Source organism: Lagopus muta, chromosome 25 (assembly GCF_023343835.1).
Source record: "Lagopus muta isolate bLagMut1 chromosome 25, bLagMut1 primary, whole genome shotgun sequence".
Lineage (NCBI taxonomy): Eukaryota > Metazoa > Chordata > Aves > Galliformes > Phasianidae > Lagopus > Lagopus muta.
In genome coordinates this window covers 3,666,238-3,686,788 of record NC_064457.1, presented here as the reverse complement: position 1 = coordinate 3,686,788, position 20,551 = coordinate 3,666,238, and the positions used below count along the sequence as shown (strand labels likewise).

At 55.6% G+C, this 20,551-nt stretch overlaps 3 protein-coding genes across 3 annotated transcripts; 2 read left to right on the top strand and 1 right to left on the bottom strand.

Moving 5' to 3' along the window:
- Positions 1-482: 482 nt before the first annotated feature.
- LOC125684545 (vasoactive intestinal polypeptide receptor 1-like) lies at positions 483-8,889 on the bottom strand. Its single transcript, XM_048926744.1, has 14 exons — positions 8,791-8,889; positions 7,114-7,228; positions 5,179-5,286; positions 4,623-4,732; positions 4,379-4,476; positions 4,113-4,245; positions 3,627-3,780; positions 3,342-3,402; positions 3,057-3,123; positions 2,900-2,991; positions 2,636-2,765; positions 2,043-2,084; positions 1,770-1,925; positions 483-619 (listed from the first exon to the last, which is right to left on the bottom strand). The coding sequence occupies exons 1-13, from the start codon at positions 8,854-8,856 to the stop codon at positions 1,833-1,835; spliced, it is 1,269 nt and encodes a 422-aa protein (XP_048782701.1). The 5' UTR covers positions 8,857-8,889; the 3' UTR covers positions 483-619; positions 1,770-1,832.
- Positions 8,890-11,354: 2,465 nt separating this feature from the next.
- PRR29 (proline rich 29) lies at positions 11,355-14,373 on the top strand. Its single transcript, XM_048926490.1, has 7 exons — positions 11,355-11,439; positions 12,178-12,272; positions 12,525-12,621; positions 13,599-13,714; positions 13,831-14,009; positions 14,099-14,166; positions 14,289-14,373. The coding sequence occupies exons 1-7, from the start codon at positions 11,355-11,357 to the stop codon at positions 14,318-14,320; spliced, it is 672 nt and encodes a 223-aa protein (XP_048782447.1). The 3' UTR covers positions 14,321-14,373.
- Positions 14,374-15,499: 1,126 nt separating this feature from the next.
- Positions 15,500-18,560, top strand: LOC125684541 (1-acyl-sn-glycerol-3-phosphate acyltransferase alpha-like). Its single transcript, XM_048926741.1, has 6 exons — positions 15,500-15,722; positions 17,196-17,329; positions 17,499-17,674; positions 17,788-17,883; positions 18,095-18,167; positions 18,328-18,560. The coding sequence occupies exons 1-6, from the start codon at positions 15,541-15,543 to the stop codon at positions 18,558-18,560; spliced, it is 894 nt and encodes a 297-aa protein (XP_048782698.1). The 5' UTR covers positions 15,500-15,540.
- The last annotated feature ends 1,991 nt before the right edge of the window (positions 18,561-20,551 follow it).

Below are 20,551 nucleotides of genomic sequence, written 5' to 3'. Positions count from 1 at the left end.
CCACCATGAGCTCCTGCCTTGCAGGCATTGGGGGTACCGTGGATTAAATGCCTGGCAAGCCCTAAAATAGGGGATTTGGGGTGCTGTTTTAACCCCACTGCCAGCAGGAAATAAATGCAAACCCAATGCTTTGCAAAGCTTTATGTCCATGGTGACACTGAGCATCCCCAGCCCCAGTGAGTCTGTGACCTCCTCTCCCCACCTGAATCAGCCTCCATGGTGAGCAGAGGGATATTTGTGCACCCAGGGGGAGCATCCTCCAGCTCACCCCACATCGGGTCTGGGGTCTGCTGCCCCTTAGTGACACCAGGTGGGATATCAGGAGATCTGGTTGCCTGAGATGAGGACAGTCTGTGGGGTTTATTTAAAGTGGGGCATTTGGCCATGCGGAGAAATTACAACCCAGAAAGCCTGAAAAGCTCTGCTGAGATTGGTGGATCAGAACAGCCAGGAGAGGTCTGGGAAGGGGCATCTGACACCTTTCTGGATGCTGGGACAGCATTAACCAGGGCAGGAGATGGGGTGCTGTGAGCAGAATGGGCTGCAGTGGTGGCTTCTCCCACCCCATGATGGCTGCTGGAGGCTGTGAGTTGACATCTTCCCATAAGGGAATGCATTTCTTAAGTAAAAGAAGGGGAAAAAAAAACATTGGTGGATCCCTCCAGTGTTGAAACCACCTCAGCTGTCATTCTAGTGCCAAATGAAAAATGCCAGGTGTCCTTCAGGCTGGTCCTCAGCTCTTAGCTGGTGCAGATGTGGGGAGATGGGCAGCTAAAACTTCAGGATATGCATTCCATCCCCATCCCATCCCATCCCACCTCATCCCATCCCATTCCAATTTACCCCATCCCATCCCACCCCAATCCACCCTATCCCAACCTCATCCCATCCCAACCTCATCCCATCCTCTCCCATCCCATCCCATCCCATCCCATCCCATCCCATCCCATCCCATCCCATCCCATCCCATCCCATCCCATCCCATCCCATCCCATCCCATCCCATCCCATCCTCTCCCATCCCATCCCATCCCATCCCATCCCATCCCATCCCATCCCATCCCATCCCATCCCATCCCATCCTCTCCCATCCCACCCCATCCCCATCCCCATCCCATCCCATCCCACCCCATCCCATCCATCCCATCCCATCCCACCCCATCCCCATCCCCATCCCCATCCCCATCCCCATCCCATCCCATCCCACCCCATCCCACCCCATCCCACCCCATCCCATCCCCATCCCATCCCCATCCCCATCCCATCCCATCCCATCCCATCCCACCCCATCCCACCCCATCCCATCCCATCCCATCCCATCCCATCCCATCCCATCCCATCCCATCCCATCCCATCCCCATCCCACCCCATCCCATCCCATCCCATCCCATCCCCATCCCATCCCATCCCATCCCATCCCATCCCATCCCATCCCATCCCGTCCCCATCCCATCCCATCCCATCCCATCCCATCCCACCCCATCCCACCCCATCCCACCCCATCCCATCCCATCCCATCCCATCCCACCCCATCTCATCCCAACCCCATCCCACCCCATCCCACCCCATCCCACCCCATCCCATCCCATCCCATCCCACCCCATCCCATCCCACCCCATCCCACCCCATCCCACCCCATCCCATCCCATCCCATCCCATCCCATCCCATCCCACCCCATCCCATCCCATCCCATCCCATCCCACTCCACCCCAAGCCCCCACACCACACGTCCAGAGCCATGCACTTAGAGTGCAGGACCCAGAACCTACAAATCCCCTTTGGTTCTAGGACCACCATCCTTAGGGAGGAACGTCCCCCGACCGCCATCCTCATCAAGCTGTGAAGTCCTGGGTCGCCATGTTGAAGACGTTGCTCTCCATGGATGACTGCCACTTGCCCCAGTTTCTCTTGATCTCAGCCTGGACCTGAAGTGACACCAGGATTGGTGCTGGCAGCTGGGGCACCCATAGGGTGGGAGCTGCACTGCTCCATGAGGGGCTTGGGTGCCAGCAAGGGGGATCCCGTGTGTGTTGGACGCCCACCTCCCCGTTCAGGAAGCAATACAGCAGAGCCACCAGGAACCCCTAAAAACACAGAAACAGCAAATTTCAGCCAAAGAGAAGGGCTATGTGCACCCTATGTGCACCCTATGTGCCTATGTGCACCCTACCCTATGGGGTGGAGTAGGATGGGATGGGATGAGGTAGGAAGGGATGGAGATAGGGACAGGATTGGGACGGAATACATTAGGAAGGGATGGGATGGGAAAGGATAGGGATAAGAAGGGAAGAGAGGGAATGGGATGGAGATGGGAAGGAATAGGAATAGGAAGGGATGGAGATGGTATAGGAAAGTATAGGATGGAAACGGAGATGGGGATGGGATGGGGGTGGGATGAGGGTGAGAATAGGATGGAGTAGGTTAGGAAGGGATGGGGATGGGACAGGAAAGGATGCAATAGGGTTGGATGGAATGGGATTGGAAGGGGTGAGATAGGAAGTGATGGGATGGGAGAGAAGGGATGGGGATGGGAAAGGATGGTATGGGAAAGGATGGGGCTGGGAAGGGATGGGGCTGGGAAAGCTTATGGTGGGATGGGGTGGGATTTCAGCTGCCCATCTCCCCACGTCTGCACCTGGTAGGAACCGAGGACCAGCTCAAAGTACAGCCGGGCATCCACACCGATGTGCTCAGGGAAGAGAGCAAACACCACGTAGTGCACCCCAAAGAGGGGGATGAGGAGCAGCGTGGACTTGGTCAGCCTCCTGTGGAGAGGACAACATCAGCAGAGCTGAATTTCGACGATTTTGGAGATTTTGGAGGCCCTGAGCCACCCTTTGTGCTCCTCCAAGGCGACCTACGTCCCCCCAACAACCCAGGTGTGGGGAGCTGCCCTCACATGTACTGCTGCTTGTAGTTTTTGCTGATGTCTGGGGATCGGATCTTCTGCGCCAACATCCTGGTGACATTGAGGAAGATGAGGAAGTTCACCTGCCATTGGAGCTTGTCTCAGAGCCCTGCTCTGAATGGGATGCTTGGGGTGGGGACATACTCACAAATATGGCCAGGAGGATGGGAGCCTTGATCACCCACCAGTAGGGGCTGCTGTAGTCATCCCAGCACCTGTGGGAGAGGAGGACAAACCCGTTTACAGCTCAGGTCTCATTCTCCTGCCTCATTTGCATAGGGGTCTTCAGGCCCCACCAGAAAGCAGACGCAGCATTAAAATAAATTGTTGCCCCCGTTCCTTCCATCCTGAGCTTCCCTAGCAAGAGGGCTGTCCCCTTGGCTTGCACAGGGGGCACATGGGCAAGAGGAAGAGGAGAAGTGGCTGCCCTTACCCATGGTTGTCGTACTGCAGCCTGGTGGACACCCACACACACAGCGCCAACATGGGGACACCTGTAGGGACACAGTGTCACCCCATGGCTCTGGCACCTCCCTCCAACCCTCGTCCACAACCCCACATCCTGGGGCCCTGGAGATGACAGCAGTTTTTTCCAGGGCTTAGAAAGGGATGATGGCCGTTGACGGTGACGTGTCACCTCCTGGTCCATTCCTACATCTAACCCAGCTCCTGGGTTGCACCCTGGGAGCCCCCAGAGGGGTCAGGGTCACGGGCTCACCCCATCCAGTGAGGATGTAGCACCAGATGTAGCTCCGGTCAGAGGTGAAGGTGAGCAGCAGCAGGGTCTGCAGGTACATGCCTTCCACCAGCAGCCAGTAGAAGTTGGCCAACACTGAGTACTGCACAAAGGCAATGGATGCTTTGCACTTCACCTGTGAGGATGAGGCAGAGGAAAGGTTCAGTGGTGCTGAGACCCAAACGGAGAGAACTTTGAGGGTGAGAACACTGTCTGTACATTCAAATCCCACAAAGAGAGATGCTGCTGTGAACCTCCTGATGCCCACCCAAGCCTGTCTGGGAGACATTTCTGAAGACAGTTCTTGATCTAGTGGTTAGCTGCCCTGCCCACGAGGTTGGAATGAGGTGGTTTCTGAGGTCCTTTCCAACCCAAACATTCTATGATTCTATGACTCTGTAGTCACTGCTTCTGTGTTTCTTATTTTTGTTTCTTATTGCTCTGGACCAGCACACGTCAGCACCTCACCGTCGACATGGTGCAGTGGTCAACAGACTCATCAGAGAAGAGGACGGCGTCCTTGATGAGCACAGCAGCTCCACGTAGGATGAAGGAGGTGAAGAAGTGGATGTGGATGGAGTTCCTGGTACAGTGCAGCTTCCTATGGAAGAGACGTGCTGTGTTCATGAGGAGAAAGGGAATTTGGGGGGGTTTTAAGACATCCATGGGGCATCTGTGGGAGGGAGGATCTGGACGCCTCCCAGCTCTGCTTGTAGGTTTTCCTCCAGCCCTACCTGAAGCAGGAGAAGATGCCAATGGCCAGGAACAGGGCTGCCAGGGACGTGGAGTAGCCACAGGTGTAGAGCACCTTCATGGTGATGAAGTAGCCTCTCTGGAAGGAAAAGCACCAGCTAAAGCAGGTGATGGGAGTTCCATCCACGTTGGGTTGCACAAGGTTTGTGCAATCATCCAACCAAGCTCTGGATCCGCTAAACAACAAGGGTGAGGCCCCTGGTAGACCTGAAGGCACCCACTTGCCTTGGCCTCAGTGTTGTTGCTGCTCCCAGCAGCCTCCAGCTCGCAGGCGCTGTAGTAGGGTGGGCTGGGGGGACTCCATCCCACCTCAGTGCAGTTCCTATGGATCAGTGCTGCGGGGAGAAGAGGGGTCTGAGCCACGTGCTGGTCCCAGCTTCTCCATCAGCATCCCAAAAATGCCCACTCGTACCACAAACATCGTGGCAGTGCCCAAATGCTGACAGCCAGCCAGGAGCACGGTGGGCACCATGGGAGCACGAGCACACCCCATCCCTATGTGCTGTGCCAACGGGGCAGCAGTTGGGTCTACAGCTGGAGAAAGGGGCTGGGGACTGTTCTGCTGCCACCCAATTGGAGAAGGTGCCACCAAGCTCTGCCCAAGAGGGAGAGCATCCTCTGGGTGACGAGAGGGCTTGGGGACGTTCCTGAATGGCATCATCCCATCCACCCATCCTTTGAGCTGTGCTGCTCGTGAGGTTTTGGAGAGGTTGGAGTGGTGGGACCAAGGGGACCAGGTTGGGATACCATAGGGTGAGCACTCGCATTCATAGCTCTGCACCTTTGGACTTCTTGAAGACGTGGGGGACATCAGGACAGGTGACAGCATAGGACTGACCCACAGGCATGGCTGGCCAGCAGCTCACCCCGTCCCACGCTGTCCGGCAGCCTACAGAGGGACAGGATGGGATGATCTGAGGATGTGGCCACCAAAGTGCCACCTCCAAGAGTCCTGTCCTAATGGAAGGTGACGGGAGGATCTGGGGGATCCAGGGGAGCCAGCAGCTTTCTGTCTGTGTGGGATGGCCTTGGACATCTCCCATCGACCAGGAGCGGTGTGGCCAGCAGAGACACTCCATCCTCTAAGAACCTGCAAAGGTCTCCCAGGATGACACAGGAGGGAACAAAACAGAGGGAGGGGAGGATGGGGACACACCAAGAGCAGATGCAGCTGTGGGACATCGCCCTGGAGGAGGAAAGCAGTTACTGCACCATGAGACTTTTGCTGGAGAGCAAATAGCCACACTTCACTCCTTTCCTCAGCCCCATATCAGTGTTTCAAGGTCTCCCAAATTGCCTTGGAAACGAGCAGGAGAGACCCAGACATCACACTTCAGGACAGCTCTCCTCGCACACGGATGTGATTAACCTTGCAGGTATACGTTATTAACCTGGAGCCACTTCTATTCCCAGCTAGGGAGTGTGGGCTCAGACACGTTTAATTAGTTTCCTCTGAATTCTGCAAGGTATCTGGCCAGGATGGAGAGATCTGCAGGGCTGGCCTTGCAGCACCGAGGTATGTCTGCACTTCTGCAGGAGAATGAAGCATGGGACTGTTTCTGCAAGGGGTTGCTTTGTTTTTGGGGGGCATCTGGATACGTCTATGTGCTGTCCCATAAGTGCATCCATCTCTTGCAAGGCCAGTCAGGAGCTGCACAGAGAATAAAGTCATTGGGATGGAGAGACCCCTCTTCCCACTCCATCTCCCTTTCCTGAGCTGCTGCGACCCCAAACCCCACATTCTTTATGGTTATGCAGAATGGGAATGAGCTTCCCAAGGAGAAGTGAAGAGGAAAGGAGCGTTCCCCATTCTCTGATGGGACTCTGCTGCTCAGCATTCCCATGGGCAGAGGTCGTGCTGTTGGTTGCTGCCCCCGTTTCTGGCTGCTCTCCTGGTGGCACCTGCACACCTTTACACGGTTATCTGCACCCAGACAGCCCACAGCAGAATGCCAGAGCAGGAAACTCGTGATAAAACACTGACTTTAATTGCTCTTTTCTGCCTCTTGGCTATTTTCCTGAAGTGATTCCTTCCCCTGGCTGCAGAACGGACCTTTTCCAATCATTGTGGCTTTCCTGTGCTAAGAGGAGGCGCTTCGTCCCCGCACTCTTGCTTATGCAATTATGCACCTCAACGTGCATTTATTGAGGCGCTTCATTTCTACATTTGTATTATCTGAGACCCATTGAATGACGCATTTCTTATTCACTGGGAGATAATTTTTACCCAGAATTTGAGGCAAGCTGCGTCGGGGGATGGAAATTGAATCCGGTTAAACAAAATGTCCAAAAGCAGCGCTTTAAAAATGGTTAATTTATTATTATTATTATTACCTCCCCCCTCCCTCCCCTCCCTACTTCCAATTAGTTAATCTGCTTAAAAGTCCCGGATATGTAAAAACTGAGTTGCTCAAAACATGTTCTGCATTAAAGCCGAGTGAATCGGGGAGGGGAAAGGGGTGAGGGGCGCTGCGCAGTGCTGACGGTGGTGAGCAGGGGGCAGATGGGGGCACAGCGCCCTGCGTGGACGGGTGAGGGTCAGTGCCATAACTGTGGGGCTCCTCCTCCCCGATGGCTGTTTGCACACCGTTGTCCCCCAGGTGCAATCCCGCTCCCCTCTCTCCCCTTCTCCTTGAGGCTCTCCAAGGATTCTGCCACCCCTCCACCGCCACCCAACCCCGCAGCAAACCCTCTTCCCATGCACGTTGGTTCTCACCTCGCTGCCCACCGGCGGATGGTGTTTGGCTCTCGCTCCTGATGGCCTGCAGGCACTCATCCTCTCGCTCTTGGAAGTAGAGGACGATGGAGCAGTCGGGATGCGTCGCTTGCACCTGGTGGGGGGATGCGCTGGCTGACCCCGACCCACACCGCCCCATTCAGTGGCAGCTGCCCGCAGCACAGCCCTGACATTTCCCCAGCTTTCAGCTGTTTGCTTTGTGCACATCATCAAGAACCGCAATTAACTCTAATTCCCTCCTAGGAGCTTCAGGGCACCACTCAGACGACAAAAACAGAGGGACCAGCCCAACCGGAGAACCACAGCGAGGGATGAAGAAGGATTTGTTGAGATAAATTTATTGAGCCCATCTGCCCCTCAACAAACCCCCTCAGCTTTTGGTTTGTGAGCAGAAATGATGAGCACCCCTCACAGCCAAACGCACCTTTGGAGCCAATCCACCACCGTGCCTCAGTTTCCCCATCTGGGGAAGGCGCCGATGCCATCGCTCTCCTTACAAAGCCCTGAAGCTTTGTAAAACATTGTAAGACACACATGAGCACCCCGACTCTTTTTTTTTTTTTCCTTCTTTAAAAAAAATTTCCTTTTCCTTCCTTCCTTCCTTCCTTCCTTCCTTCCTTCCTTCCTTCCTTCCTTCCTCCTTCCTTCCTTCCTTCCTTCCTTCCTTCCTTCCTTCCTTCCTTCCTTCCTTCCTTCCTTCCTTCCCTCCTTCCCTCCTTCCCTCCCTTCTTCTTTTCTTTTCTTTTCTTTTCTTTTCTTTTCTTTTCTTTTCTTTTCTTTTCTTTTCTTTTCTTTTCTTTTCTTTTCTTTTCTTTTCTTTTCTTTTCTTTTCTTTTCTTTTCTTTTCTTTTCTTTTCTTTTCTTTTCTTTTCTTTTCTTTTCTTTTCTTTTCTTTTCTTTTCTTTTCTTTTCTTTTCTTTTTCTTTTCTTTTCTTTTCTTTTCTTTTCTTTTCTTTTCTTTTCTTTTCTTTTCTTTTCTTTTCTTTTCTTTTCTTTTCTTTTCTTTTCTTTTCTTTTCTTTTCTTTTCTTTTTCTTTTCTTTCTGACTCTCCTCTCCTCTCCTCTCCTCTCCTCTCCTCTCCTCTCCTCTCCTCTCCTCTCCTCTCCTCTCCTCTCCTCTCCTCTCCTCTCCTCTCCTCTCCTCTCCTCTCCTCTCCTCTCCTCTCCTCTCCTCTCCTCTCCTCTCCTTCTTTTCCTTTCCCTTTCCCTTTCCCTTTCCCTTTCCCTTTCCCTTTCCCTTTCCCTTTCCCTTTCCCTTTCCCTTTCCCTTTCCTTTCCCTTTCCCTTTCCCTTTCCCTTTCCCTTTCCCTTTCCCTTTCCCTTTCCCTTTCCCTTTCCCTTTCCTTTCTTTCCTTCTCCCTCCTTTCCTCCCTTCCTTATCCCCTCTCCCAATCCCCCATATCACCAAAACACACACAGCAGCACTGGCACCACCCCACAGCACTCCATGGAGTTTTCTCCCCCATCAAGGACTCTGGAGCACCTTGTCCCATACCAAGTTGGTGTCACAACCCCGGGGTGGGATGGACGTGCAGGGGACTCCTGACCCCCTGGGTTCACCCCACCAGGACTGTGGGTGCTTACACGCTCCACCGTGCCACAGGCAGGCACCGCCACCCCGTCCCCCCCGTAATGCCCCCCCTGGGACACACTTACCTGCAGCATCAGCAGGGCGAGCAGCAGCAGCACGCAGAGCCGGGGTTCAACCACGGGCACCCCCATGGTGGGAGGCAGCCCCGTGCCACCCCGCTCAGTCCCCAAGGGGCTGCGGACAGCCCCCGCTCCTCCCTCATGGCCCTGGGCACGGGTCCCGGCTCCAGCAGTGACCCTGCTCCCCTCACCCCCTTTCCCTTCTCCTTCCCAACCCTGTCCTTCCCCCAGATCCCTCCAAACCGCTTTCCCGCAGCGGATGCTCAATCCCTTACAGAGTCCCTGATCCTCTCCCTGTGCCCCCCAGCCCCGCTGTCCCTGCGCTGCCCACAGCTCTGTCTCTCATCCAGACTGAATGTCACAGCCCCGGCGATGTGCAGGCTCCGCCTTCCGCTCCCCCTCCCCATGCACGGGGCTGAATGCACGGATCACCCAGCCTGGCACTGCCCCCACCACCCCGTTATCTGCACCCCTTGGGGTCCGGCCCCCCCAGTCTGGCATGCACAGCGGGGCTGCAGAGCTCTCTTGTTTGCTACTTGGATGCTGCAGAGCTTGGAAACCTGATGTCCAAAGGGTTTGGGAAGCGGGGTGCAGGCAGGGTGCAGAGGGGGCAAAGAAGGTGGGGATCCCAAAGGGGATGCTGTGATGGTGTGCACGCAGCTGTGACAACGCATGGCCTGATTCATGCGTGCACACAGGGGCAGGAGCGTTCCTGCAAGTCCTTACCATGGGGGGGACACCCCAAAATCCCTTCCCAAATGCCTCTGCTTACCCAGAAGGGCTGCAGGCTGGGTGCGTGGCAGGCAGGATGACCTGAACTCTGCCCCATCTGCGCATTGGCCAAAGCCCTCAGTAGGCTGCCTCGTCCTCTAGAAATCTCAGAAAAGTGCAATGGGGGCATTGCAATCTCAGCTGATGAGAACAACTGCCAAACCAGAGCAGAATGGTTGTACCGAGCACCCAGCACAGTTCACCTCGTCGTCCAAAGGAGGGGTAGCACAAATACAGCTAAAAAATGCAAAGGAAGCAACCAGGCCCTTAATATTTAAAGCCATTTGTGCGGTGTTATTAGGAGTGACCGATGCTGCTCTTGCAGGCACAGCTCTGATCCTGCAGCTCTATTGACACAAAGAGCCTCCGGGACCCGGACAGCCTCATTACCATCTCATAGTTTCCAGCAAAATGCTAACACCCAATTTCAATCATTTAATTTTCCAACAGCACGGAAACAAGCAATGAGTGGCAGCTTTATCAGAGATCTGAAAGCAAATAAAATGGTTCCGGGTGCAAACAAGCCCACACTTATGCTGGCACAGTGGAGTGGAGGGGGGAAGGAGGGGAGTGTTGGCCCCAAGACACCCAGGTGTCCCCACAGAACTGGTTTCTTTGGTGCCACCTGGTGGCACCCAGTTTGAGAGGTGGTTGGCTTCGATCAGTGGGAAATCAGCCTCTGTGCTCCGATGATGCAGCAGCGCCATGCATGGGATCACAGTGGGACCGCCATAGAACTGCCATGGGACCAAAATGGGACCACCAAGGGACCACCATGGGACCAAAATGGAATGGAGCTGCCACAGGGCAGCCACGGGACCACCAAGGGACCACCATGGGACCAGAGGGCCGAGCATCCCTGCTGTCTGTGCTTCCTCATTTTGGGGTCTCTCCAGATAGGATGCGATGAGGGACATTGCAGGGCCCATGCAAGACCGTGGCCCAAAGTGAAGCTGCAGGTGGAGCCCACCCTAAGCCAGAGATGGGGCTGAAGTCCAGGCTGTGAGCTTGATGTAAGGTGAAGATTTGGGATTCCAGAGCAAGAAATCCCAGACATTCCCCAAGAAATGCCCAAGGCTGAGCCCCAGCTTCTGCCCTGTGTTGTGATGAGTTGGGGCTGGGATGCACCGGACCTACAGCGGCTTGACACTGGGTTTGTCTCAGTAACACCTTCAAAGGGGACTGGGATGCTATGAAAGGTCTCAGGGAATTCCTGCTGTGTCCCCTTGTCCTACCATGGCAAGAAGTCTTCTGCTGCAGTGCTTGAATCCTTCTTGCAGACGAGAACAAGATGAGCACAGGCACGACGGACACGCAGGCTGTGCTCAGAGCACGCAGGACTCTGCCAGAAGTAGGGGGTAATCAGCACAGTAATCAAATGTGCAAATAATGGGAATTTGGGAGCTATAACAAAAGGCAGTGAAACAATCCAGAGGGGCCTGGAGAAATTAGGAACATGGAGTAAAGTGTAATCAAGTAGAAAATGGTCCCTGTAGAGCCAAGGGCTGGAGTCTCAGCAGCTGACTTTGCTCCTGCCATATGGAGGTGTCTCTGGTTTTGGGGCTTTGCTGGGATCTGTTCCCACTTCATGAGCAGAGCTGGCTCTGGGCTGCAGGAAATGTTCCCAGATCAGTGCTAGGGGACACTTGGAGGTTTGGGTTGAATGTTGATGAGAAAATCACGTGGAAGGGCAGTGGAAGAGCTCACGGGAGCAGAGGAAAGATGCCAGAGGACATCGAGAGGATGGGGAAAAAATTACACTGCAGTGGGTTTGAATGCTAGAGGACGTTTGGCCATCCATGAGCACCAAGTCCAAAGTAGCAGCTGAGCAGTGGCCCCCACTGCACCGTGCCTTGGTCATGGATGGGGTCAGAGTCGACAACTGTAGGGTGGGTGGATCTTCATCCTGCACCCACAGAGACCCCACAGGTGTGCGGTGAGGACACAAACGTCTGAGGGCAGTGGGACATCCATGGGGCAGGTGGATCTTCATCTTCCAACGCTGAAGATCCCATGGCTGCAGGGTGCAGTCTCAGTGCTGAACCCCATCCCCACATCCCTCCCAGTGCTCCCACATAGAAACATGTCCCAGGTGCAGGTGCCACCCGGCCCCATGGGGACTCACTGCTGCCTCCAGCTGCTTTCTGTCAGCTTTCAGTGGCGCCTTTCAACACATTCCAATCAGCGAGCCAGGTGCATGAGAACACGTCCCACCAGCCCCCATCCCTATCTGCCAGGTGGCTTTTCCCTGAGATCAGAGTCATCTCCCCCCATCCACGATGGGTGGCCTTGAGGAATGGAGCTTTGGGATGGGGGGATTTTAGGGAAGACTCCTAAACCAAGTGGCCAAAGCCATGGGATGCTGCTGGTGGGGCCCATGGTGGTGCTCCAAAACGCTGGGACCAGTGCACAGGGCTAGGAAGAACCCACAGCTCTGGTTCCCTGCAGAGACAAAATCACCTTTGAGGGGGCACAACCCTCCTTAGTGCCACCCCTTTTGTGGGTGCGGTGTCCTGGGGACAAAAGCAGGGAGAAGCAACCTGGGGTTACACCTGGAGCAGCCCAACCCACAGGGAGGGTTTGTTTGCCCTCAGCAGCTATAGCAACGAGCACGAGCTGCAGGTGCTGCTCATCTGGCCATGGAGCTTGGGGCAGCAGGGAGTGCCAGCGGGGCATGGGGGGATGCTGCAGCAGGAACCTATGTCATCCCACATAGGGTGAGCCCCAAAGATCAGCCCAGGGGATGGTGGGGAGAATGCGGGGGGTGGGAGGCGAGGGGATGGAGTCAGGCTTTGGTTTGCAATCGGCTTTCTGCAAGATGCAAATGCTCTGTGCAAAACCCCAAGGAGGTTCTGTGGGGCCGTGCCCCTGGGGCAGTGCATGAACCCTTGGGAAGAGGGGCCCGGTGTGAGCTGCCCCCTCCTCCAGACCCACATCCGTGGGGCTTTTCTCCCCCTCCTCTCTTTCAGCTCCCACCTGTGCCCATGTCCCCGCAGCCACTGACCATCATCCAGCAGCTTCCCGTGGCCACAGCCCATCCCACCAGACCCCCACACCTACGGGGAGGTGCGTGACCACGGCCATCCTGCAGCCCCGTGCTGAAACCATCCTCGTGTCTTCCTACCTCCAATCGCAGGGAGAAAAGGGCGAGCTCCACATCACTCCTGCACAAAGCCAGCAGGGCCCTGGGGACCGCCCACCAGTGGCTTTGCAGGCACTTTGTGGGGGGACTTCGTGCCTGCAGCAGATGGGGTTGTTTTAATGGGGGTTGTTTAATGGAGACGTTTTAACGAGGATGTCTTAATTGGGATGTCTTAATGGGGATGCACCAAGGAGGCTTTGCCAAGTCCTGTGTGCTGCCAGGACCGCAGCAATCCTCCAAATGGGCGGAAAGTCTGCAGCCTCCAGCACCACTAATCACCTTTTGTGCGCAGCCGGACCAGATGTTTAATCCCATTTGCCAATCAGGAAAGGCGGAACGATCTCTATTTTAAAGCTTTACCCGAGCAAAATAATTTTTAAATGCCATCTGGGGCTTCCAAATTGGGGTGTGGGGCTGGGTTGGCTCCTGGTGCTTGGCATAGGGACAGACCTTGGTGCTCTCCCAAGGGATGCACCCACACTGCCCATCCCCATCCCCATCCCATCCCATCCCTATCCCATCCCCATCCCATCCCCATCCCCATCCCATCCCATCCCCATCCCATCCCCATCCCATCCCCATCCCATCCCCACCCCATCCCCATCCCATCCCCATCCCCATCCCATCCCCACCCCATCCCCATCCCATCCCCATCCCATCCCATCCCATCCCCATCCCATCCCCATCCCATCCCCATCCCATCCCCATCCCCATCCCCATCCCATCCCATCCCATCCCATCCCATCCCATCCCATCCCATCCCATCCCATCCCATCCCCATCCCATCCCATCCCATCCCATCCCATCCATCCCATCCCATCCCATCCCATCCCCATCCCATCCCATCCCATCCCCTCCCTCTAATCCCACTCTGACGCAGAGACCCTTTGCTCCCCAGCAGATTTACTCGAGCTGATGATGATTCAGAACTCCCAAATGCACCAGGTGGTGATGAACAGCCTGGCGGTGTCAGCACTGATGTCCTTTGGGTTTGGGCCATCTCCAGCCACTGCCCAGGTATGGGGTGGGACTGATGGGTGCCCTCTGCCTTCCGATCTCCTTGAGGTTTTGGGGCTCTTTGTGTTGGTTTGACCCCCAGCGTGGATCTTATCTGATTCTGTTCCTCCCCACAGACACCCGCTGTGCCTTTGCAGCCTGGAGAGGAGGAGGAGGAGGAGGCGGCCATGGTTTTCCATCACCACTACATCCCATATCCCAGTTCTGCTCCCCTTTGGGCATGGCCACTCCAGGATCAGGCTATGGGACCGGCAGCCGTGCGGCACCTGGGCACAGCCACAGAGGACAGGGAGGTGTGAGTAGCTAGGGAGCTCTGGCACAACCAGAGGGATGTGGGACAACACCAGGTGGGCACTCACTCCTGTCCTCATCCCTCTCCATCAGCCCCATGCCACCTCCTCCACCCCCCAGTGCTACAGGGACCGTCGGAGCCAACGTCCCACCAGCACCAGGTAACACCTTTTCCCTGTACCTTCCATAGGAGGTGCTGCATTGACCTCCTCACGTGCCCAGCTGAGGGCTGAGCCCTGCCTGCTCCCTCTATCCAACCTCAGTCCATGCTTTCCCACTGCAGAGTACTACGACATGCTGGAGGAGCGGCTCTGAGCACCCTGCAGCCCAAGGGGGCTCTTCCTGCACATCCTCATCCTCCAGCCCAGAAGATCTTGCAGGGTGCCCCATGGTGCTGACAGTTTTGGGGAGGGAGATGAAGCGTCTGGCCAAATGTGTTATTTTGGTGTGTGCGTGTGCTGTTTTGGTGCACGGATGCACAATTTTGGTGTATGGTGCCAGCCCAGGTGTCCCCAGTCTCCATCAGTCCCTTCAGCTCTCAGTGCAGCACATTGCCTGTAATTAATTTGCTTTGTTAAGAAAGCACCCTGCTGACACTAATTAAGCATCTGTCGTTAACCCAGGCTGCTGGCCCTGTGCCTGAATGTGGGGCTTCCTCCAAGCAAACGGGGTGATGGAGGGGGGCTGTGTGCTCCTTGGGTGAGCATGTGGGGTGCCCGTGGGGGCTATGAGGTGGTGGTGGGGGGCTGTGGGGTGCGAATGAGGGATGTAATGGAGACCATGAGCTGAGTGTGGGGTGAAACCATGCTGATGTACAACGCTTTGTGTATCCATGAAGACAAACTGAGGAGGAAGAGAGGAGTCACCGGGGGATGTCCCAATCTTGGATATGGGAATAATGAGAGGAAGGGAGGGAGGATAGTGCAATGGGGATTGCAACACATGCAGTGGAAGTGAGCCCTGGAGCCCTCTCGGGGTGACACTGGGTTGAGCAGCACAGAAGTGTCCCATGGCCGGGGCTCAAAACCCGCAGTACCAGAAGCAGGGAGGAGGAATGGGGGAAGGAGCACTGGAGAGCACGCAGTAGGGCAGTTTTGCTGAAGGCACATCATTGTCAGAGAGCGGCTGGGATGCTGGCTTTAACCCAAGGGCCAAAGGAACCAGTGGGTCTGGGTGAAAGTGCACAGATGAGGCAGTGGGGCTGTGACCCCCCCCCCCCAGATAAGAAGTGTTGGTGAAAAGCCACTGCAGTGCTTAGTGGCCCAGCAGGATGCGTATCAGCAGTGACTCCTCATATGACCCAGGGTCTCCAGCGTTGACTCACCCCTTCTCTCCACCCTCACCTGCTGTGCCTGCCTGCCAGCCCTACAAGCCTCTGTGTGGGGCAGCTCCTTCCCTGGACCAGCCCCGAACGCCCACACACCGCTCTGCTGAACCACTGGCTTCGCCTGCCCTGCTCCCAGCATCCCTACTCTCCACCCCAGCTCTGGGGACGCCGGCTGAGCTCCCCAGCATCCCCACACCCCAGCGGCACAATGGACGTGGCCCTTCTCCACGGGCTGCTGCTCCTCCTCATCCTCCCCGTGCTGCTTTACTGGCACAGTGCCGCCTTCCACTACTTCTGCAAAGTGACCTTCTTCAACATCTGGGTCGTGACCATGGCGACTCTCCTCTCCCCCTTCGTGGCAATTCGGGGACGCTGCGTGGAGAACATGAAGTGAGTACGGCTTGGGGTTGTGCTTCCAGCATGGAAACATTTGGGGCTTGGTGGTGATGGAGTCATGGGGACTTGTGGTTTTGTGGTCGTATCCACAGCCAGGACTGCAAGTTGAGCCCTGGAGCCGTGACGAGTGCTGTGGTCACGTCTGTGTGGTGCATCTGCACACTGTGGTGGGATGTAGTGCTGCTGTCTGTGGCTAGCAATGGGCACACTGTGATGGGGCACACCGTGATGGGGCAGCCAGCTGGTTCTGGGCTATCTGATCCCCTCTGGATCAAGGAACATAAAGGGGAGAACTGGCCATTGCACCGCTGGGTGCCACGAGGGACCAGAAGGGTTTGCAGCACTCATTAGCAGGATGCACATACATGCCCACATCCCTGGCAGTGCATCCCACTTTGAGAACAGGACTCCAGGATTTCCTGATGCCATCAGCTCGGTGTCCCAGAGAGATGCCCAGGTGCTGCCCCATCGCTCAGCTGAGCTGGGGGTGGTGGTGGCCATGATAGCATCTCTGAGCAACACGAGTTGCTTCCAGGGCTGACGCAACCCTGGTGCTGAATTCCTGGCCATGATAGCATACTGGAGGGATGTAATTGTGTCAGGATGAAAGACAAGCCTGTGGAATTTCCAAGCTCAAGCCATCACGTGTCAGTGCAGGCAGATCCGGAGCTCTTGGCGGGATTGCAATCAGAGCTTGGTGTTATCAGTCCCCTCGTGCAGCCGTTCTCCCTCGTTCTCTCCTTGCAGGAATGATGCACACACACGTGCATTCCCTATTGCTTTGATCCCTGGTGCAAACGCTTCCGGCTCAGTGGAAATCCCTGGCATGATGCAGCTGTGACTCACGGTGCCTTGTCTCATCCCACCGCCACCTCACATCTGCAGCACACCCAGCTCCATCTCCTCCTCCTCAGCCTCCAAATCACAACGCCTCCGGCTTGGAGCGGGTTCCTGCCATTAGTCCTGGCTTTGGGGCATGCCACAAACCTCTTCTCTTCTCTACTTGGTGCTGAGCTTTTCCTTACCATCCTCTCTGCATTAAATTTGAAACATTCGCTGTTGGATGCGAGACCCTTGGCACAGATGCTCTCCGTTGCTATGAGTTGGAAAGTGCCCCATTTCAACGTCAAAAGTGTATTTATCTCCAGCATGGGTGCTGCAATCCCCGTTGCTCCATCCTCCCTCCATTCCTCTCGTTACTCTCATACTGAGCGTCACCCTTCATCAGCACTGCCGTCCTGGTGTCACCCTTCCTGTCCAAGCCTTTCTGAATGGTGACACGGCTCTTCCTCGTTCCCCATCCAACTGATAAAACCTCCATCTCTTGCTGACTTTAGGCCAAGTGAAGCAATTCGGAATTGCTCTGATGAGCAAAGATGAGCTGGTTCTTGCCTTCCCTGCTCTTGTCGTGACCTCCTTCCACCTCTCTGTGTCAATCTGCTCCCCACATGTGTCCCTCTGCCCTAGGCTCCTCTGTGCTGTGATCCGGCCCCTCAAGCACTTGTATGGCATCAAGATAGAGGTGTTGGGTGCCGAGCACCTGAATCTCAAGGAGCCCTATGTGATAGTTTGCAACCACCAAGCTTCCCTTGACCTGATGGGTACGTGCAGGGAAGGGGAGGGTTTTGTCACCATGTGGGCAGCCTTTGGGATTGGGCTGAGCTCGGGACTATGGGTGCAATGCAGAGAAAGGGTTGGGACTCTATGATGTGGTTGGCGATGGGAACCACGAGGCAGGGGCTGATCCTTTCCTTCCCATCCATCCTCCAGGAATGGTGGAGGTCATCCCCAAGCGCTGCGTGCCCATTGCCAAGAAGGAGCTCCTGTACATGGGCACTGTGGGCTGGGCCTGCTGGCTCAGTGGCATCATCTTCATCGACCGCCAAAGGACTGGAGATGCCATTGATGTCATCTCCCAGACGGCCAAGACCATCCGGCGTGAAAATGTGAGCAGGAGAAACTGGGCTGGGGGTGGAGGGGGGTCAGGGAGGACCACAGGTGTCACGGTGGGGAGGTGCTGCCTGGGGTCCACGCTCGCATCTCACCCTGTCCTGTGCAGCTCCGAGTGTGGATTTTCCCAGAAGGCACCAGGAACCAGAGCAGATCCATGCTGCCCTTCAAGCGTGGGGCGTTCCACCTGGCTGTGCAGGCTCAGGTAAGGCAGCAAGTTGGGGTGGTTATCTCCCACGGCTCACAGAACATTCTCCATCATCTGCCCTTGGCGAAGAGGGCTGGGGGGCATTAGAGTCTTCTGGGAACTGCAGGGCCCAGGGAGGTGGCAGGGATCTGGGGCATGGCAGGAGCTAGAGTCCTACTGGTGTTAAATGAGGGGGGGAAGGGCCTGCATGACCCTCCATCTCCTGCAGGTTCCCATTTTCCCCGTTGTGATTTCTCCATACTGGGATTTCTTCAGCTCCAAGGAGAAGAAATTCACCCCTGGTAAGTTGAGGACAAGAAGCCCCATTGCAGAGGCTGTGGGGATGGGGCACGGGAGGGCTGGAGGTCTTTATGAAGGACTCTGAGGTGCATGGAGGCGTCCAGTGGTGGAGGATGCTGGTGGGATGACCTGGCCTCCTTCGCCTCTCCTCTCCATTTCCAGGAATGTTCACCATCCGAGTTCTCCCCAAGATAGAAACCCGTGGCCTGAGCCCAAAGGATGTCCCGGGGCTGACAGAGACTGTCCGCAACATCATGGTTGATGTCTTCTCTGAGATGTCTGCAAATCCCTGCAGGGATCAGCGTGTGGAGCTTCCTCTGCTCCCAGGCACTGGGGCAACCATGAGGACTGACAGCATGTGGCGAGAGGAGGACACAACTGGGACCAGTGATTAGGCAGAGCTCATGGGGACATCAGGGAGGTTGGGTATCTGGTACCGGGTAGAACTTGCTACACCCTTCTCCATTTCTTGTGGTGTGGTTCACCCATGGGCTCGTTGCCCAGGGTTCCTCTAGTTGTGCTGTCCTCATGCATTTAGTCATGAGGAGGGGTCCAGGACATGTGGGGAGTGGAGGGATGCGGGGAGGGGGGAAATTGCGACATTAGAAGAGCTTCCTCAATGCAGAACAGTGAGATGAAGGTGCAAAATTAAAGAGTTCACAGCTGGTGTTTGTGCACGGTGCCATGCTTGGGGAATGAGGGCAGGGGGGGATGGCCGTGCTGCACGTGGAGCATCTCTGAAATAATGGGCAAACCGTGGCCAAGATGATGCACAGTGCTTGGGTTCATCATTGCTGTTCTCAGAAATGGAAGAAATTCTGCAAAACACTGGAAACCATCCATCCATGTAGAACGGGCTGGGCAACACTATTAGCAGCAGTGAGCTGGAACTCTGCAGGTTGGGAACCATCCCATGGAGATGATCAATAGCAGTGGACACACGGAGGACCTGATTTCCCAGGGTTGCTGCTTGCCTGCTGCCATGGGTTGTGTTTGGCTGCCTGGAGCTTTGAAACCATCAGGGGTGGGGGACTGGGTGGTTAAACGTTGTCTCAGCTGGAGAACTCGTTGGGTTTTACTTGCTGCATCAGGGAGGTAAGGATGAATGGGAGAAGAGGAAGACTAAACTGAGGGCTCAGAGCTTACCTTGCCTCTGTGTTCTTCCCCTGGGTATGGGGTCCAGAACAGCTCTGATCTGCCTGCTGCTCTGCGTTCTGCACCTCAATGCTAGAGCAGCTGCATGGCCACAAGCCCTGTCCACGTCCATCTGTCCATGCTGGGTGGGATGGTGGGTGGTCTTAGCTCGCTTCTGGTGCTCAGGGTCAGTCCTCATCCTGAGTGTGGTTGCCTGGTTGGGGTGGAGGTGCTCGGGGTGCTGCGTTGTCCCTGTGAGGACAGAGGGATCAGTGCCTGTGGTTGTGGAGCACTGGGTTGTGGTGGAGGTCCCTGCCCACCTCCGCTGTGGAGATGTCCTCTGCCTAGGAGATTTGTGGTGAGGTTCCCCTGTGTGATCTACTACTGGCATGGGGGCAAGGTGCACATCCATCCCATGGATCTGGATGGGCCAATGTGCGTTGCCCTCAGCCTGAGGAGCAGCCATGGCATCCCCAGCATCACCCTGGAGGAGATGGGTCACAAGAGCCTCCAGCTGGGCTGGCCTCTCTTCTCCCATATGAGTGACCCCAGAAAGGGATGTCCTGTCCACTCCTTATGTCCCTCCATGGGGAGGGGACACAGGCTGTTTTGGGTGGGCAATGACTTGAAGAGCAATGGGACACAGGGTATGTACAAAGAGCCTGTGAACTCTTTTTCCATCCAAATTCCTACCTCAGATCTTCCTCCATCTTTCACCTTCCATTCCCCACTATCTGCCTCTCCAGGACAGGTTAGCATGCTTTATCAGTGTCTGGAAAGCTGTTACTATCTTTTTCTTACTAGGTCTTTCTATCTTTGCTCCAGTTACTACTTGCTTGGGTAGGGCTGTTCTACACTTCTGCAGGGATCAGGTAAAGATCCCAAGTCCATCACAGTGCAGACAGGAATGGCAGATCTTCAGCCTCTCCTATTTGCCTTCAGCCATTAAGAGGGATGTTTTTACTAAAGATGTGTATCCCAGTAGCACCCAGATCCTGGCTTATACTGGTTCTGCTCACACTACAACTCTCTGTCTGCACCTGCAGGGAAGGTGAATGTCACCATCAGCGCCCAGGCCCTGCACACGGAGGAGCTGTGTGGCACTGAGGTGCCCATGGTGCCGGCACAGAGGGATGTGGACAAAGCTGCTGCTTGTGAAGGTGAACCTGGATGGTGCTCAGTTTGCTCTTCTTTTCACACCATGCATGGGGCTTCTCCAAGGACAGCTTGATCCCTGTGGTCCTGAGCTCTC

Bases quoted from the DNA above. Each gene is read 5' to 3' on its own strand.
- LOC125684545 (XM_048926744.1), bottom strand. From the start codon at position 8,856: ATGGGGGTGCCCGTGGTTGAACCCCGGCTCTGCGTGCTGCTGCTGCTC. The intron at 3,403-3,626 runs GTGAGCCCGTGA...GTGTCCCTACAG, and splicing joins CTACATCCTCACTGGATGGG to GTGTCCCCATGTTGGCGCTG. The intron at 3,124-3,341 runs GTAAGGGCAGCC...CCTCTCCCACAG, and splicing joins CTGCAGTACGACAACCATGG to GTGCTGGGATGACTACAGCA.
- PRR29 (XM_048926490.1), top strand. From the start codon at position 11,355: ATGAGCACCAAGTCCAAAGTAGCAGCTGAGCAGTGGCCCCCACTGCAC. The intron at 11,440-12,177 runs GTAGGGTGGGTG...CACGAGCTGCAG, and splicing joins TGGGGTCAGAGTCGACAACT to GTGCTGCTCATCTGGCCATG. The intron at 14,167-14,288 runs GTAACACCTTTT...TTCCCACTGCAG, and splicing joins CAACGTCCCACCAGCACCAG to AGTACTACGACATGCTGGAG.
- LOC125684541 (XM_048926741.1), top strand. From the start codon at position 15,541: ATGGACGTGGCCCTTCTCCACGGGCTGCTGCTCCTCCTCATCCTCCCC. The intron at 17,675-17,787 runs GTGAGCAGGAGA...TGTCCTGTGCAG, and splicing joins AGACCATCCGGCGTGAAAAT to CTCCGAGTGTGGATTTTCCC. The intron at 18,168-18,327 runs GTAAGTTGAGGA...CTCCATTTCCAG, and splicing joins GGAGAAGAAATTCACCCCTG to GAATGTTCACCATCCGAGTT.